The sequence below is a fragment of the Microcaecilia unicolor genome, chromosome 8, assembly GCF_901765095.1.
Source record: "Microcaecilia unicolor chromosome 8, aMicUni1.1, whole genome shotgun sequence".
Lineage (NCBI taxonomy): Eukaryota > Metazoa > Chordata > Amphibia > Gymnophiona > Siphonopidae > Microcaecilia > Microcaecilia unicolor.
The window spans coordinates 64,478,680-64,495,850 of NC_044038.1; the positions used below are offsets into that span (position 1 = coordinate 64,478,680).

Below are 17,171 nucleotides of genomic sequence, written 5' to 3' on the forward strand. Positions count from 1 at the left end.
ACGCACCCTGGGCTCTTTGTAGAACTTCAGTACTCATTGCAAATAATTAGGGCTCACTCTTATCTTATACAGCACATGAAGTCTCAGTGGACTCTCAAAAGCTTTTTCAGTGTCCACAGCCATGAACATAGCCAGAGCACCTTCTTTTCTTGGTGCCTGTATCAGAATGACAGTTCTCTTTATATTTATTGTTTGGGGGCTCAGTAAGCTAAGTATGAACCTAGTTTGATCAGGATGTATTATACACAGTAAAGCCACAGCCATCCTATTAGCTAAAAGTTTAGCCAGTATTTTATGTCTCTGTTTGAGAGAAACGGGTCTATGTGATCCACATTTAGTTTTATCCCTTCTCAGTTTGACAAATATCACTTCCTGCTATGGTGGTAAACTGTGGCAAGGATATGCTTTCCAACAGGGCATTAAATGCCCTCACTAACAGGGGCCAGTTTGGCTCAATATATTTTATAAAAACTAGTGCTGCACATTAGGGCACATTTAGGTGCGGCAAATGAGATGAAGCCCATTCAATTCATATGGGCTTCCTCTCATTTGCCGTGCGGTAATTGCTAGCACAGCTTTGTAAAAGAAGCCGTAAATGTGTTAATAATGCGATTAACGTGTTAAATGTTTAATGTCAATTAAAAATGTTAATGGCAGGTCTCCCTCCCCCACCCGCAACCATCCGGCATTAAAAAAAAAAAACCAACTGGGGGCTCACTTGAACTGCAGGGACCAGCTGCAGGTTGGCCCTGCTAGGAAGAGGCAGCTGCTGGCAGTGTGGAGGAAGAAGGGCCATGCACCAGCGACCCAAAAGTGACCGCAGAGGCAGGAGCCCGTGGCATTTTTGGAACCGGCGCAAGACAGAAGAGGCTCTGGGCAGTAGTGTTGGGGCCCAGAAGAGGTGGCCTGCGTGTTCTTATCCTCACCTGGAATGCGCTGGTGGCCCAGTGGTCTGCGAAGCAACCCCCCCCCCCCCCCCCCGACCTGGTGGTCTATTGGCCATCTTCCCCACCCTGCCCCACCTTTGTTGGAGGAGGGAGGTAGACTCCCTCCTCTTCCAGCAGCGCCGCCTTGAAAATGAGTTTTTCCCATATATGGTATGAAGCCCCACTCAACGCATCCCAGGATGCACTTGGCTGGGTTCCACCATTTTCGAGGTGGCGCTGCTGGAAGAGGAAGGGAGTCTACCTCCCTCCTCCAACAAAGATAGGAGGCAGGGAAGAGGGCGCTAGACCACCAGGTTGGGGGAGATTGATTTGCGGCCCACTGGGCCACCAGGGCTTTACTTGGTGGGATGGTTAGGGGGGGCTGGAGACCCATCAGATCTCCAGCCCCCCCTGAACTTCTGTCGAGGAGGGGTCGGGGGGACTGGAGGTCTGCTGGACCTCCAGCCCTCGTGTTACTGGCTCCGGGTGGGGGTACTAGGCCACCATGGCCATGCTGTTTCGAGTCTAGTGGTCCCACGAACCTCCAGCCCCTGTGTTTGACAGGTCTAGGCTTTTCCAGACCTGTCAAACAAGTGCGGGAGGATTGTGCCTGAATGCATTCTCAGGCCCAATCCTCCTGTACTTTACCCTGTGATCAGAGATAATGGTGCACATAAATTTGCCTTCTATTATCTCTGTTCTAACCTCAGAAGATGATATGGCTTCTCACTTAAGAGGATCCCATACAACTGACCCCATACCCCAATCTTGGACTCTTCCCCCCTCCCCCAACCCCTTTAGTGCTAACTGCTGTATCAACTACCTTTCCTCTCCCATACCCACAATCCCTATCCCACCTTTCTCCAACCCCTTCCTTTTTTATTTGGCATTTTACCCTCCCTTGATGTGATCATCTGTTCCCACTGTATTACACCTCTGCCAAGCATCATCATCATTATCCCCCTCCTTCACTTCCATGCATTCAGTTATCCGTAGTTGTTATACAGGCTTCTCTGCTGCAGTTTTATTTCACAAGTGGCTAAAACTCCTCTTAAGCCTTACAGTAATCCATCTGCCTTCAAGTCCTGTATTCACCACTTCCACTCCCCGTCCCAGCGTTAGGAATTTATTTCATTTCAGGGAGTTTATCTGCTTCTGTTCCATTGTTGATTTCTTGGTTTCCTTTGGCATGTTTTTCACATTCAGTTCCATCAGTGTTCCCCATGTTTCCTTAACTGTCCAGATGCTCCTTGTGGCCCCTTTCGAATGTGACGGCTAGAGGAAACAAACATTCATCTGTAGTGTATATTTTCCTTTTCTCAAAAATCTAGCATCCTCCTGCAGATCTGTGTTTCTGTAAAGTGGGGAAAGATCTTGGAATATCTCACTTGGTAGCCACTATACTCAATAACACCTGCCTTGGCCACTACCGCCTCCTTCATTTATAAACCTATAAACAAGCAGGGTTTTTTTTTTTTATTTTAAAAAATTTATATTCTGCATAATCTAATGTTCTAAGCAGATTAAAAGATGAATGTATATAAATTTAAATTCAAACATAAAATTACACAATACATTATGAGGACAAAACAAAGCATCCTTCATTTGAACTAAACCTATGAATCGGTCTGTACATTCTGGATTGTTTTCATGGACCTCAGCTCTAGTTTGCTGCCTCTTTTGTTGTTACGGGGGGGGGGGCTCCTCTTCACATCCACGGTATATCACTTTTTATTTGGCAGATTGACCCCTAGTGATAGTACCACAAGACTACTGCTAGGGGTCAACTGGCATCATTTTGAACCTGGCACCAGAGAGAGTAGAAGCAATTAGAGATCACTCCTGCCCTTAGACCCTAGACAAATCCCCCTGGTAGGTCTGGAGGGATGTTAGAGGGGAGGTGGGGGGAGGCGGTGAGAAAAGGTTGCCCGCCTCTTGGGATGGGGGAGGGGGTTATTGATGAGGGAATCCATGTAATGTGCCCAATGGGCCACAGTATGTGTATTGGCAGATAGTACTGATGCACCTGTGCTGACTGCTGATTCATTTACCATGCATAAGTTCCTGCCACGTGTGGTACATGCAGGACAGATGCCTGCAATGCCCATGACATTTACTGTACAGCCTTTGCACTTATTTTTCCTTATGTTTGGCACTTAAGGTGCAGTAAGTGAAAAAGCGTTAGTAAACATGTCCGTTTAGAATTGTGTTTTTTTAGACAGCAGAATGTAAAATGTGGACAAGGGTGTAAAGACTTTTTTGCAAGGCACATAAGCAAAGGTCTTATTAGTTTTGTATAGGGTCCTCAGGTTCAAAACATTTTTAGCATTATGAACTAGAAAACAATATTTATTTATTTAGGTCATTTATACCCCGCCTTTTGCTGCAGTGTTGCAGCCCCAAAGCGGCTTACAATGAACTAGTAAAATAAATACAGTTACAATAAAATAGTTAGGATCGGAAAATCAGGGAAAGAAGGGAAAATATATATCTCTAACCTTAAAATTCTTGAGAATTCTGATTTAAAGGGTGTCCTTATAAAGAATAGTGATGAAGATGGGAAATGTCCATGTCTGTATGAAAAGTCAAGTGAAAAATGGAGATAGCATAGCTTCGTTGGCAGTCACATTTCATTAAGGGCAAAGTCAAGCTTGGAAGATTGTATCATGTCACACTTTTAAATTCTATTTTCTTCATTTTACATTAATAAAAGAATTAAGTGGAGAAACCCCCAAGGCACACCCTATGCTCAAGGTTTGGAAATATAGAATTAGCTTTCATTTCAGTGCTCAGACTTACTTCCTGCTTACCCAGTGCAGTTGCCAGGTCAGACCACAGGTCCATTGAACATCCTCTCTCTGACAGTGGCCAATACGGTTCAGACAGTCGATATACTGCTTTTCTGTGGTACAACCAAAGTGGTTTACATATTATATGCAGGTACTTTCTCTGTTTCTAGTGGGCTCATAATCTGAGTTTTGACCTTTGCTGCTCAGTCCGAAAGGTAAAGTGGCTTTTTCCAAGTCTGCCTAGCTAGTAACTATTTTTCTGGGGATTTTTTTCAAACTCCTTTTTTACCCCGTTATACTGTGTGCCTTATAACATCCTGTGGCAGTGAGTGCTGCAGCTTAATTGAGCATTGAATTGTTTGTGTGTTAGAGCTAGATGACATTTCCTCAGTCTGTGCTCTGCTAATTAATATTATATTAACATGGTAGAGCTAGAAAGATGAGGTAGTCTGTGAAAAAGATTAATTTTAATATTATTCTTCCTATCCAGGAAGCAGCAAATCAAGACCAAGATAGTAGATTCACTTTTATTGGTTTCCCCCACATCTGTCACTGGTGTGGAAAGAGAGGGTAAGATGTATATAGCTTTAGGGTCCTGAGGCAAAAGGAAAATAGCTTGAGGTAGGCAGAAAACAAAGATGGGTGCAGCCCTGAAGCACTTGACCTTGGGACATATTGCTTGCTCTGGAAGGCAAGCCAGCAGAATGTGTTAACATAGCACCCATTTGCAGTGTCTTGAGCTCACAGTTACCTGTGCTCCCCTCTGACAGCAACTCCTTGCTGTTTGTATCTAGGTGGCCGTACTCGGGATAGCAGTGAAGCAGGTGGTGATAGGCCTGAGGCTGAGGAGGCGAGGGAGGACAAGGAGGGCTTCCTAACGAAACTTAAGAAAATGTTTAGCTCCTGATACTCCCTGCCCAGGTAGGAAAACAAATTTCTATTTCTTTTGAATATTAGTTTTCATTAACTATTTTTTGCAGTAGTTGGAGCTCTTTGACACAGTAATTGAAAAATGATTTTATAAAGTCCCCTCTGCCTCAGGCCTTTCTAGCCTTTCTTTATTTAATACATTTAAATCCCACTCAGTGCACAACATTCTGAGTTAGTTACATAAAACCTAAACAGCATTAAAAACATGCAGAATATTAACATGAAAATGCTGCAAATTATATGCCTGCAAAAACAAAAATATCTTGACTTTCATTTGAAATGCAACAAAATCTGATCTACCCTTCAAGTTTATCTCATGCGTATTCATTGAAAAATAATCAAATGGGATTTCAAAAAATGTAAAACTACTTTCCATATCATCAAGCTGATCAATCCATAGACTGGTGGGTTGTGTCCATCTACCAGCAGGTGGAGATAGAGAGCAAACTTTTGCCTCCCTATATGTGGTCATGTGCTGCCGGAAACTCCTCAGTATGTTCTCTATCTCAGCAGGTGGTGGTCACACACAGCAGCAGCTCTGGCTAGGCCTCCAAGCCTAATTTTTAGGTTTTGTTGAGTGCCTGGGGTTGAGGGCTCTTTTGAGCAAGTGCAAACCTGGTGGTGCCAGGTCCCTCCTTTTCTCCCCCCTCCCGCTGGCTCCGTTTAAAAAAAAAAAAAAAAAAAAAATTTTGAACGTCCTTAAAGGCGTTTATTTCGACGTTTATTTAAGCGTCTATTGCAGCTACTCACTGGGACACCAGGTCGTTACAACTCGGAGCGGACAGCAGGTAATTTTTACCTTTTTTAGCGGGCAGGGGGTTCCCCGATTCTTCTCCTCGTGGCATATGGCGTCGGAGGGTGAGGGCGCAAAGGGTCGCTCCCCGGGTCGCTTGAGCGCTTCTAGAGGGGATGCGGGGGTCTTAAAGCCTGATTCGCCCTTGTTGGGGGACAGTTTCGTGACCGATGAATGTCCCGGTCCTTCCTCCGGCGTGGCGGTTTTTCACGCCATAAACGCCCATCCCCCGCTCCTCGCCTCCGCCATCTTGGCCGGCCACGCGGCTCGGACGGCTTCTTCTTGGGCCGCCCTTGAGGTTGGAGACATTAATGCCATGAACGCCCTTAATTTGGGCGACGGCACAGAAGCGGCTAAAGTTAAGAGCCGTTCTTCCCGCGCGGCTCCTTCGCGGAGTTTCGCGCCGGACGCCATTTTGGATGCGCAGCATGTCTCTCCCCCGCTATTGCGAGCGCCGGTTGAGGGTGCGTCTATGGCTGTTGCCCAGGCTGCGGAAGTGCACAGTCTGGGGGGTTTCTCCCCCGAGTTTGTTTTGCTGCTGCATCAGGCCTTCCTCATGCACAACGCTGCCCCTGCTCCCTCGTCTGGTAAAGAGGTTGAGGTTCCCAGAGGTAAACGCCCTCGGGTTGATTCCCAGGCCTTGGAGGAATTTGTCTCCTCCGATGTAGATGAGGGCAGCGTGTCTGAGGTCTCCCAACGGTCCTTTGCGGATTCCTTGGAGGAGACGGATCCCCGCTCGGATGGAGCGGATGACCCCTCTGCAGCGCGGCTTTTTAGCCCAGAGGATTTGCCCAACCTGTTGTTACAGGCCATGGACACTTTGAAGATTTCCTCTCCGTAGGACGTCTCTCCCTCAGCCCCTGTTGGCTCTGCCATTATGCTGGGGACGAAGCGCCCGCCTAGAACCTTCCACGTGCATGATGCCATGCACACCTTAATTTCGGCTCAATGGGATGTCCCAGAAGCGAGCCTTAAAGTGGCTAGGGCTATGTCCCGCCTCTATCCTTTGGCTGTGAGTGAACGTGAGGCCTATCTGTGGCCTACCGTGGATTCTTTAATCACTGCGGTGACTAAGAAAACGGCGTTGCCGGTGGAAGGTGGCACGGCCCTAAAGGACGCCCAAGACAGAAGATTGGAGGCGGCCTTAAGGTCGTCCTTTGAGGCGGCTGCTTTAAGTTTGCAGGCCTCAGTTTGCGGCTCCTATGTGGCCAGGGCGTGCCTGACTATGGTGCAGCGGGCTTCCCCCTCGGATCATTCCTTGAGGGCTGATTGGCCGGCCCTGGAATCGGGCTTAGCCTATTTGGCAGACTTGCTGTATGATGTATTGAGCGCCTCAGCGAAAGGCATGGCTCAGACAATCTCTGCGCGGCGATGGCTTTGGCTGAAACATTGGTCTGCTGACCACGCCTCTAAATCCCGCCTGGCTAGGTTGCCTTTTAAAGGCAAGCTGCTCTTTGGGGTCGAGCTGGACAAAATCGTGACTGATCTCGGCACGTCTAAGGGCAAGAAATTACCAGAGGTCAGGGCTCGGGCTAGTACTCGTCCCGGTACCTCCAGAGGACGGTTGCAGGAAGCCCGTCGGTACCGCCCGGGCAAGTCGGGTTCCTCTGCCCCCTCTTCCTTCAAGAGGAATTTCTCCCCCAAGCAGCATTCCTTTCGCAGAGACCGGAGGTGCTCCCTCCGGTCCTCCCCCAGGGTCTCGTACCCAATGACGGGGTCTTGGTCCACGCCCCAGTGCAGATTGGAGGACGGCTGTCCTCGTTTCTGGGCGAGTGGACCACAATAACTTCAGACGCGTGGGTGCTGGAAGTCATCAGAGACGGCTACAAGCTAGAGTTCTGCCGACCCTTAAAAGACGGGTTTGTACTCTCTCCCTGCAAGTCTCCGGTCAAAGCTGTGGCAGTGCAGCAGACCTTGGACAATCTGATCCGCCTGGGCGCGGTCGTTCCGGTGCCAGAAAGTCAGCTTGGCAAGGGACGTTACTCCATTTACTTTGTGGTACCAAAGAAAGGAGGTTCTGTCCGGCCTATCCTCGACCTCAAAGGGGTCAATCGGGCCTTGAAAGTGCGGCACTTTCGCATGGAGACTCTCCGCTCTGTTATAGCGGCAGTGAAGGCAGGAGAGTTCCTGGCATCCTTGGACATCAAGGAAGCGTACCTGCATATTCCCATCTGGCCTCCTCATCGACGCTTTCTGCGTTTTGCAGTCCTGGGACGACACTTCCAGTTCAGAGCCCTCCCTTTCGGGTTGGCTACTGCTCCGCGGACCTTTTCCAAAGTAATGGTGGTCATCGCGGCCTTCCTACGAAAGGAAGGGGTACAAGTCCATCCTTATCTGGACGACTGGTTGAACCGAGCCCCCTCTTATGCAGAGTGCGGCAAAGCTGTGGACCGGGTAGTTGCTCTTTTGAGCTCCCTGGGATGGATCATCAACTGGGAGAAGAGCCAGCTGCGCCCGACTCAGTCCCTGGAGTACCTGGGAGTTCGATTCGACACACAAGTGGGCAGAGTGTTCCTGCCAGACAATCGGATTGTCAAACTTCAGGCTCAGGTGGATCAGTTCCTAGTAGCCTCTCCCCTTCGGGCTTGGGACTATGTGCAGCTGTTGGGCTCTATGACGGCCACGATGGAAGTTGTGCCCTGGGCCAGGGCTCATATGAGACCACTTCAACACTCTTTGCTGCAGCGCTGGACTCCGATGTCGGAGGATTATGCTGTGCGCCTTCCCTTGGACCCAGCAGTGCGCAAGGCGCTGAGCTGGTGGATGCAGACAGACAAGTTGTCTGCGGGAATGCCTCTGGTGACCCCAGAGTGGATTGTCGTCACGACGGACGCCTCGTTGTCGGGCCGGGGAGCCCACTGCTTGGGAAGGACAGCGCAGGGGCTCTGGTCTCCTGCAGAGGCAAAGTGGTCTATCAACCTCCTGGAACTCAGAGCCATTCGGTTGGTGCTTTTGGAGTTCATCCCGGTACTGGTGTTGAAGCCTGTACGGGTCCTGTCGGACAATGCCATGGCTGTGGCCTATGTCAACCGCCAGGGAGGTACCAAGAGCGCCCCTCTAGCCAAGGAGGCTATGAATCTTTGTCAGTGGGCGGAAGCGAACCTGGAGCAGCTTTCAGCGGCCCACATTGCCGGAGTCATGAATGTCAAGGCGGACTTTCTCAGTCGCCATACCTTGGAGCCCGGAGAGTGGCAGCTATCTGCTCAGGCGTTCTTGGACATCACGAAGCGCTGGGGCCAGCCGAGCCTAGATCTGATGGCGTCATCGGCCAATTGCCAAGTGCCGCGCTTTTTCAGCAGAGGACGGGACCCTCGATCCCTGGGAGTAGATGCTCTTCTCCAACAGTGGCCGACACAAGAGCTTCTCTATGTGTTCCCGCCCTGGCCCATGTTGGGCAGGGTGCTAGACCGGGTGGCAAAGCATCCCGGCAGGGTAATCCTGGTGGGTCCGGATTGGCCCAGGCGTCCCTGGTATGCGGACTTGATCAGGCTCTCAGTCGACGATCCTCTGCGGCTCCAGTGGAGCAGGGCCTGTTACATCAGGGTCCCGTGGTGATGGAGGATCCCTCCCCCTTTGGTCTTACGGCCTGGCTATTGAGCGGCAGCGTCTGAGGAAGAAGGGCTTCTCAGACAAGGTCATCGCCACTATGCTGAGACCGAGGAAGCGCTCTACTTCTACTGCTTACGCCAAGGTATCTTTGCAGCGTGGTGTGAAGCAGGCTCACTTTCTCCCTTCACTGCTCCAATTTCTTCAGTGTTGGCGTTCCTGCAAGAAGGTCTGGAGAAAGGCCTGTCGCTCAGTTCCCTTAAAGTCCAGGTAGCGGCTCTGGCTTGCTTCAGGGGCCGCCTGAAGGGTGCTTCCCTGGCTTCGCAGCCAGATGTGGTGCGCTTTCTCAAGGGAGTTAATCACCTGCGCCCTCCTCTGCACTCAGTGGTGCCTGCGTGGAATCTCAACCTGGTACTAAGAGCATTGCAGAAGCCGCCTTTTGAACCCTTGTCGAGGGCATCTCTGAAAGACCTGACGTTGAAAGCAGTCTTTTTGGTGGCTATCACTTCAGCCAGAAGAGTTTCCGAGCTCCAGGCGCTCTCATGTCGAGAGCCTTTTCTGCAGTTCACTGAGGCAGGAGTGACTATTCGCACAGTGCCTTCCTTCCTGCCCAAGATTGTTTCTCGCTTCCATGTGAATCAGCAGCTCTGTCTCCCTTCCTTTCGTAGGGAGGAATACCCAGAGGAGTACTCTGCTCTTAAATATCTGGATGTGAGATGAGTCATCATCAGATACTTGGAAGTGACCAATGATTTCCGGAAATCGGATCATCTGTTTGTCCTGTTTGCAGGTCCTCGTAAGGGTCTGCAAGCTGCTAAGCCTACAGTGGCAAGATGGGTCAAGGAAGCCATTGCAGCGGCTTATGTGGCCGCGGGGAAGGTGCCGCCTATCCAGCTGAAGGCTCACTCCACGAGGGCTCAGGCGGCCTCGATGGCAGAGGCCGGATCCGTCTCCTTGGAAGAGATATGCAAGGCGGCAACTTGGGCTTCGGCTCATACATTCTCCAAGCATTATCGTTTGACTGTGGCTGCACGGGCGGAGGCCCGGTTTGGAGCTTCAGTGTTGAGGTCAGGGATTTCAATGTCCCGCCCTGGGTGAGTACTGCTTCGGTACATCCCACCAGTCTATGGATTGATCAGCTTGATGATATGGAAGGTAAAATTATGTATAATCATACCTGATAATTTTCTTTCCATTAATCATAGCTGATCAATCCATAGCCCCTCCCAGATATCTGTACTGTTTTTATTCTGGTTGCATTTCAGGTTCAAGTTTAGTCTTCAGTTACTTCAGAAAGACTTCGTGTTCAAGTTTTTTCACTTGGATTCTTCAAGAGTTAAGACGAGTTTGTGTTACAGTGAGCTGCTGCATTCCTCTCCCTTCCGTTTTACGGGGCTGGATTGAGACTTAAAATTCTGCCGGCACTCCCTCCCGCTTCGTGCGGCTGTAGGGCAGCTTTGTACCCCTCCCGCTTCGGCGGTGTTAGGGTCAGTCAGCTCCTCCCGCGGTTGCAGGATAAGCCAGATCCCCCCGCATAGGCGGGTGTGGTGTCCCTCCCCCGCTCCGCGGGGATGAGCTGGACGGATTCCCCTCCCCCACTTGTGTGGGGATGAGCTGGGTTAATTCCCCTCCCCCGTTTCGGCGGTGGTGAGCTGGGCAGAGTGTCCCTTCGTGGGTGTAATTCTCTAAGTGCTGAGTCCTGCGGATGGAGCTTTGATATCGACATACTGAGGAGTTTCCGGCAGCACATGACCACATATAGGGAGGCAAAAGTTTGCTCTCTATCTCCACCTGCTGGTAGATGGACACAACCCACCAGCCTATGGATTGATCAGCTATGATTAATGGAAAGAAAATTATCAGGTATGATTATACATAATTTTACCTTAAAGCAGTATCAGGTTAACAAATTACATAAATATAACTATGTCCCAGGTATCAAAAAAAGAAATAAACTTAAATATAAAAAGTTTTGCAAAGGTGCTTAGAAAATCACCGTGACAAATGATGAAAATTCACTTATAAAGTCACCGTTATCTATCATTGCACTTCCTCATAAATTTAAGGCAGCAGTCATCAAAAATAACTAATAACTTCAATCTAAAAAATACAGTACATTTCTTCATAAGCAATATCAAAAAAATCTCCATAGAAACATCTAATATAATAAAACTCACCCTCAACGTTCTGAGGACACGGACGTCACTTCTGTATATAAAACTCACCCTCAACGTTCTGAGGACACGGACGTCACTTCTGTATATAAAACTCACCCTCAACGTTCTGAGAAACTGACGTCACTTCCGTAATGAAGGGTTCATGGTTTTGAAGCCACCGAAAGCACCATGTCGCTGGGCCTCACCCTCGTGTCAAACGTGATGACGTCGAGGGCAGAGCAATGGCGTCACGCATCGAGGGCGGGGCAATGGCGTCAGTGGCTTCACAACCAAGAAGCTGATGAAGGTGCGGACCTATGCCTTCAGCGGCTTCAGAACGACGAACCGGTGGGTAGGGAGGGAGGGGGTGTTGGGGAGGAAAACCTTGCTAGCGCCCGTTTCATTTGATCCAGAAACGGGCCTTTTTTACTAGTTTCCTATAATCCATCAAATCAGATGTCACAATTGAAAAAGGCCATTAAAGAGCAGCTGTTGTTGATAGTTACGGTGCACCAGATATCCGCAGTTATCCGACTTGGATCCATGTTTCGCTTTACACAAGCTTCGTCAGGGGGTGCAAGCAAAACAAGCAATCAGGCACACAAGTGAAATGGAAACGCTAATTCCTCAAAATGGTAGTTTGTCTGTTGTACAAGTATTATTTTCGATTTATAAATGAAGAAATACAAGTGTTTGCAAAATTATTAAAAATCTGTTTACAAAAAAGGACTGGTAATGACAAGAGGAGTCCATAAGCAGTATTGAACTGCCTGTTGGAGGAATACCAATTCTGAAGGTCCATCAAAAACTTTAAAAAAAAAATAGTAACTTTTATATTGCAATATTTGTCGACTAATTTTGGATGCATGCTGGGCACGCATTGAGGTTGTTATTAATAGAGAAAGTTTGACATCAGAGTGAATAACATAACTATTAACATGTTACATGTTCAACTGATTGGAAACACTGGGATTATAAGTCTTCCACAAACACCTTTTATACATCCATTGTCTATCTCTTACTTGATCTGGACACTCCCTGGGCACCATGTATGAGTTCTGCTCCTGAAGTCTTCAGTTAATGCTTATCCCTATGCAGCCTGCATAAAACAGGACTGAACGGGCATCTCCTGATAACATGGGCAGCATCAGTAAGAATTGGTTTGAATTATTTTTCCATTTCTACTATACCCTCCACATGCTTTATTGAAATGTTGCTTGCATAATTTTATAACAGAGTGCATAAGCTAACAAAACACACAGGCTCATATGGTGGTACCAATTTTATAAAGGCAGTATATACACCTATGTGCCATTATTAAATTACCCCACAGAGTACAAAAGTACATAAGTATTGCCATACTGGGACAGACCAAAGGTCCATCAAGCCCAACATCCTGTTTCCAACAGTGGCCAATCCAGGTCACAAATACCTGGCAAGATCCCAAAAAAGTACCAAACGTTTTATACTGCTTATCCCAGAAATAAGCAGTGGATTTTCCCCAAGTCCATTTTCCTTTAGGAAGCTGCCCAAACCTTTTTTTTAAACCTGGCTAAGCAAAGCACCTTTACCACATTCTCTGACAACGAATTTGAGTTTAATTACACGTTGAGTGAAGAAAACTTTTCTTTGATTCATTTTAAATTTACTACTTCGTAGCTTCATTAAACGTCTACCCTTTCCACTCCACTCATTATTTTATACACCTCTATCATATCTCCCCTCAGCCGTCTTTTCTCCAAGCTGAAGAACCCTACCCGCTTTAGCCTTTCTTCATAGGGAAGTCGTCCCATCCCCTTTATCATTTTCGTCACCCATCTCTGCATTTTTTCTAATTCCACTATATCTTTTTTTGAGATGCAGTGACCAGAATTGAACACAATATTCGAAGTGTGGTCGCACCATGGAGCAATACAAGAGTATTATAATGTCTTCATTTTTGTTTTTCATTCCTTTCCTAATAATACCTAACATTCTATTTGCTTTCATAGCCGCCGCAGCACACTGAGCAGAAGGTTTCAACGTATCATCAACGACGACACCGAGATCCCTTTCTTGGTCAGTGACTCATAACGTGGAACCTTGCATTATGTAGCTATAATTCGGGTTCCTCTTTCCCACATGCATCACTTTGCAGTTGCTCACATTAATCGTCATCTGGAGGAGTAGCCTAGTGGTTACTGCAGCGGATTTTGGTCCTGGGGAACTGGGATCGATTCCCACTGCAGCTCCTTGTGACTCTGGGTAAAAGTCACTTAACTCTCCATTGCCCCAGATAAACCGCTTTGAATGTGGTTGCAAAAACTGTAGAAAAACGGTATATAGACGCCCAGTCTCGTAAGGTCCAGTTGTAATTTTTCACAATCCTCTTACGATTTAACAACTTTGAATAACTTTTGTGTTGTCAACAAATTTAATTACCTCACTAGTTACCCCCATCTCTAGGTCATTTATAAATGTTAAAAAGCAGCGGTCCCAGGAGAAACTGGATCAGGGAAGTGTTCCAAGATGGCGGACGCAGCTTGATAGCTCTTGTCGAGACTCGGTGGATTTTTCCTCTTTTCTTGTGGGAAAATATATTTTTATTACCTAGTATGCCTCATACTAAAAGGAAAGGGGTGGTTAAGAGCCTACCACCCGCGGCGGTGACCACTCAGTTTGTCCAATCGACTCTCGACAGATTTGCTACGAGCACGCCACAGGAGAAAGAGGCGATGGGCCCTGCTGTGGAAGCGAGCAGAGGAGCGACGACTTCCCTGGGGCAAGATACCACTCTTTCCTCGCCTGATCTCAACCTACCTCCGTGTCCAGCGAGCTACCGTGGTGAGGCAGAATCTTCGATAGCGTCTGAAGAAGGCGCCGAAGAAGTTTCAGCCCGGAAAACCTGGAGAAGATAGCCATCAGCCTGGAGCTCACGCGGAGGTAACCCTTGAAGCCATATGGGCAATGTTACAAAGTTTGAACAAAACAATTAACTAAAGCTGCTGCTGATACAGCCTCTCTGGTAACTAAAGTAGATTCTTTGCATGACTCAATTGAAAAAATAAAGCAAGATTCTTGTACTCAAAATGCTCTCTTTCAACAAGAAATCTCTTCCTTAAAAAATACAACTGAGTCCTTGATTAAAGATAAGGCTATTATCCATAATAAAATAAACCAACTGGAGAACTTTAACAGGCAGCTCAATTTGAGAGTATTAAATTTTCCTAAAATGGCAGAACTGAATGCTTTGGAACTATTCAAAAAATATCTATCTGAAGTTCTTAATTGTTCCTCCGAGATGATTCCTCCAATTAATAAAATATATTATCTCCCAATACCACAAAAAGATGGAGGAACAAAAGAGAAAATCAGAAGACCAGGATTCACAAGTCAGTCGATTGCAAGATTTAACAGCATTCCTAGAAAATTCACAGACTGAAATCCACACTCATTCTACTTTGTTGATTTCTTTTGTTTTTGAGCAGGACTTAAATTCAATTATGAAATTATACTTTAAAAATGCTCAAAAAATTTTTCTAGGGGCTTGAGTCTGGATTTATCTGGATGTCACGAGGTTAACCGAGGAAAAAAGGAGAGAGTTTCTTTTATTGAGAGATGAAGTCAAGGCATTGGGAGCTAGCTTTTTGCTGACTTATCCGTGTAAATGCCTGATAAAGTACTTGAATAATAAGTATATTTTTTTATGAACCTGAGCAATTGAAAAGCTTTGTTGATTTTAAGAAGATTCCCAAATGACTTTCGGGGTAAAGGGTAGTATGTAGTAGTAATTACCCGTGAGTTGGTCCAGGTCCCAATTTCTAAATATAACAAATAATTTGTATGTTCTCCTCAACTTAAATGACCCCCCCCCCCCTTTGTGGTTTATTTAGTGGTCTAAGAATAGGGTTATAAATTTCTAAAATGAGATATTTTACTTGTTTTGCCTATTAAGGTATATCATCCCTGTATTACTGGTGCAAGGTTATCTTGTATTAATTTGTGAAATTATAAATAAATAATTTAAAAAAAAAAAAAAAGCAGCGGTCCCAGCACAGACCAGAAGAGCCCACTTGAGCATTTTGAACACTTCATTATTCAACATGCACAACCCTCATTTTATAAACTAACTTACCCCAGAGTGACAAAGGTCATGAGTAATCTCTGTCGTACCTCTCCTTGGCTGGTTGGTATGAATTTTCCAGCTGCTGTCTCTTTAAATAAAATAAATTATCTAAAGGTATGTGAATACAGAATTTACATTGATACCTTGCCCCGTGCTGTTTGTACAGATGCAATTTCAGTGGAGAAACTGCACAGAGTGAAAAATTTGGTTATATGTATACACTTTTCTGTTCCATACTATATGCTCTACTGGAAACTCTTCATTTACTAATGACTAATTATACACATAGCAATACTTAGGTGTTCTGCCAGAAGTAAATTTTCTTTCTTTGTAAAAAACAAACAAACTAGATTTACATTGAGAGATGGAAACCTGTTGTAATAGTTACATCAGAATGGAGTAATTAATGCCTTCCTTTTTCACTTTGAAGGTATCCTCTATATATTTAGTGATTTTGTTCAAAAATGTGTTTAATTATATTTCAGGGACCACTCTAAGACAGTAGTTATAAAAGTGAATTATCCTAATATATAAGTACATAAGTAATGCCATACTGGAAAAAGACCAAGGGTCCATCGAGCCCAGCATCCTGTCCACGACAGCGGCCAATCCAGGCCAAGGGCACCTGGCAAGCTTCCCAAACGTACACACATTCTATACATGTTATTCCTGGAATTGTGGATTTTTCCCAAGTACATTTAGTAGCGGTTTATGGACTTGTCCTTTAGGAAACCGTCCAACACCTTTTTAAACTCTGCTAAGCTAACCGCCTTCACCACTTTCTCTGGCAACGAATTCCAGAGTTTAATTATACGTTGGGTGAAGAAAAGTTTTCTCAGATTTGTTTTAAATTTACTACACTGTAGTTTCATCGCATGCCCCCTAGTCCTAGTATTTTTGGAAAGCGTGAACAGACGCTTCACATCCACCTGTTCCACTCCACTCATTATTTTATTTACCTCTATCATGTCTCCCCTCAGCCGTCTCTTCTCCAAGCTGAATAGCCCTTAATCTTTCTTCATAGGGAAGTCGTCCCATCCCCGCTATCATTTTAGTCACACTTCGCTGCACCTTTTCCAATTCTACTATATCTTTCTTGAGATGCGGCGACCAGAATGGAACACAATACTCAAGGTGCGGTCGCACCATGGAGCGATACAACAGCATTATAACATCCTCACACCTGTTTTCCATACCTTTCCTAATAATACCCAACATTCTATTCGCTTTCCTAGCCGCAGCAGCACACTGAGCAGAAGGTTTCAGCGTATTATCGACGACGACACCCAGATCCCTTTCTTGGTCCGTAACTCCTAACGTGGAACCTTGCATGACGTAGCTATAATTCGGGTTCTTTTTTCCCACATGCATCACCTTGCACTTGCTCACATTAAACGTCATCTGCCATTTAGCCGCCCAGTCTCGTAAGTTTTCACAATCCTGTCGCGATTTAACAACTTTGAATAACTTTGTGTCATCAGCAAATTTAATTACCTCGCTAGTTACTCCCATCTCTAAATCATTTATAAATATATTAAAAAGCAGCGGTCCTAGCACAGACCCCTGAGGAACCCCACTAACTACCCTTCTACTACTACTACTACTACTACTTAACATTTCTAAAGCGCTACTAGAAATGTGAATACTGCCCATTTTAACCCCACTCTCTGTTTCCTATCCTTCAACCAGTTTTTAATCCACAATAGGACATTTCCTCCTATCCCATGACCCTCCAATTTCCTCTGTAGCCTTTCATGAGGTACCTTGTCAAACGCCTTTTGAAAATCCAGATACACAATATTAACCGGTTCCCCTTTGTCCACATGTTTGTTTACTCCTTCAAAGAATTGAAGTAAATTGGTCAGGCAAGATTTCCCCACACAAAAGCCGTGCTGACTCGGTCTTAGTAATCCATGTCCTCAGATG

The 17,171-nt window shown here is 46.2% G+C and overlaps 1 protein-coding gene across 3 annotated transcripts in view; it reads left to right on the top strand.

Moving 5' to 3' along the window:
• Nucleotides 1-17,171, top strand: part of DNAJA3 (DnaJ heat shock protein family (Hsp40) member A3) — a 197,092-nt gene that overhangs the window by 161,619 nt on the left and 18,302 nt on the right. For 2 of the 3 annotated variants that reach the window (XM_030212294.1, XM_030212295.1), the window contains exon 11: nucleotides 4,510-4,636. The exons of the other annotated variant lie outside the window; for it this stretch is intronic. In XM_030212294.1, coding sequence (XP_030068154.1) covers nucleotides 4,510-4,622 — 113 coding nt within the window. In that variant the 3' untranslated portion in view covers nucleotides 4,623-4,636. The remainder of the gene's footprint in view (nucleotides 1-4,509; nucleotides 4,637-17,171) is intronic. 3 annotated transcript variants of the gene reach the window in all.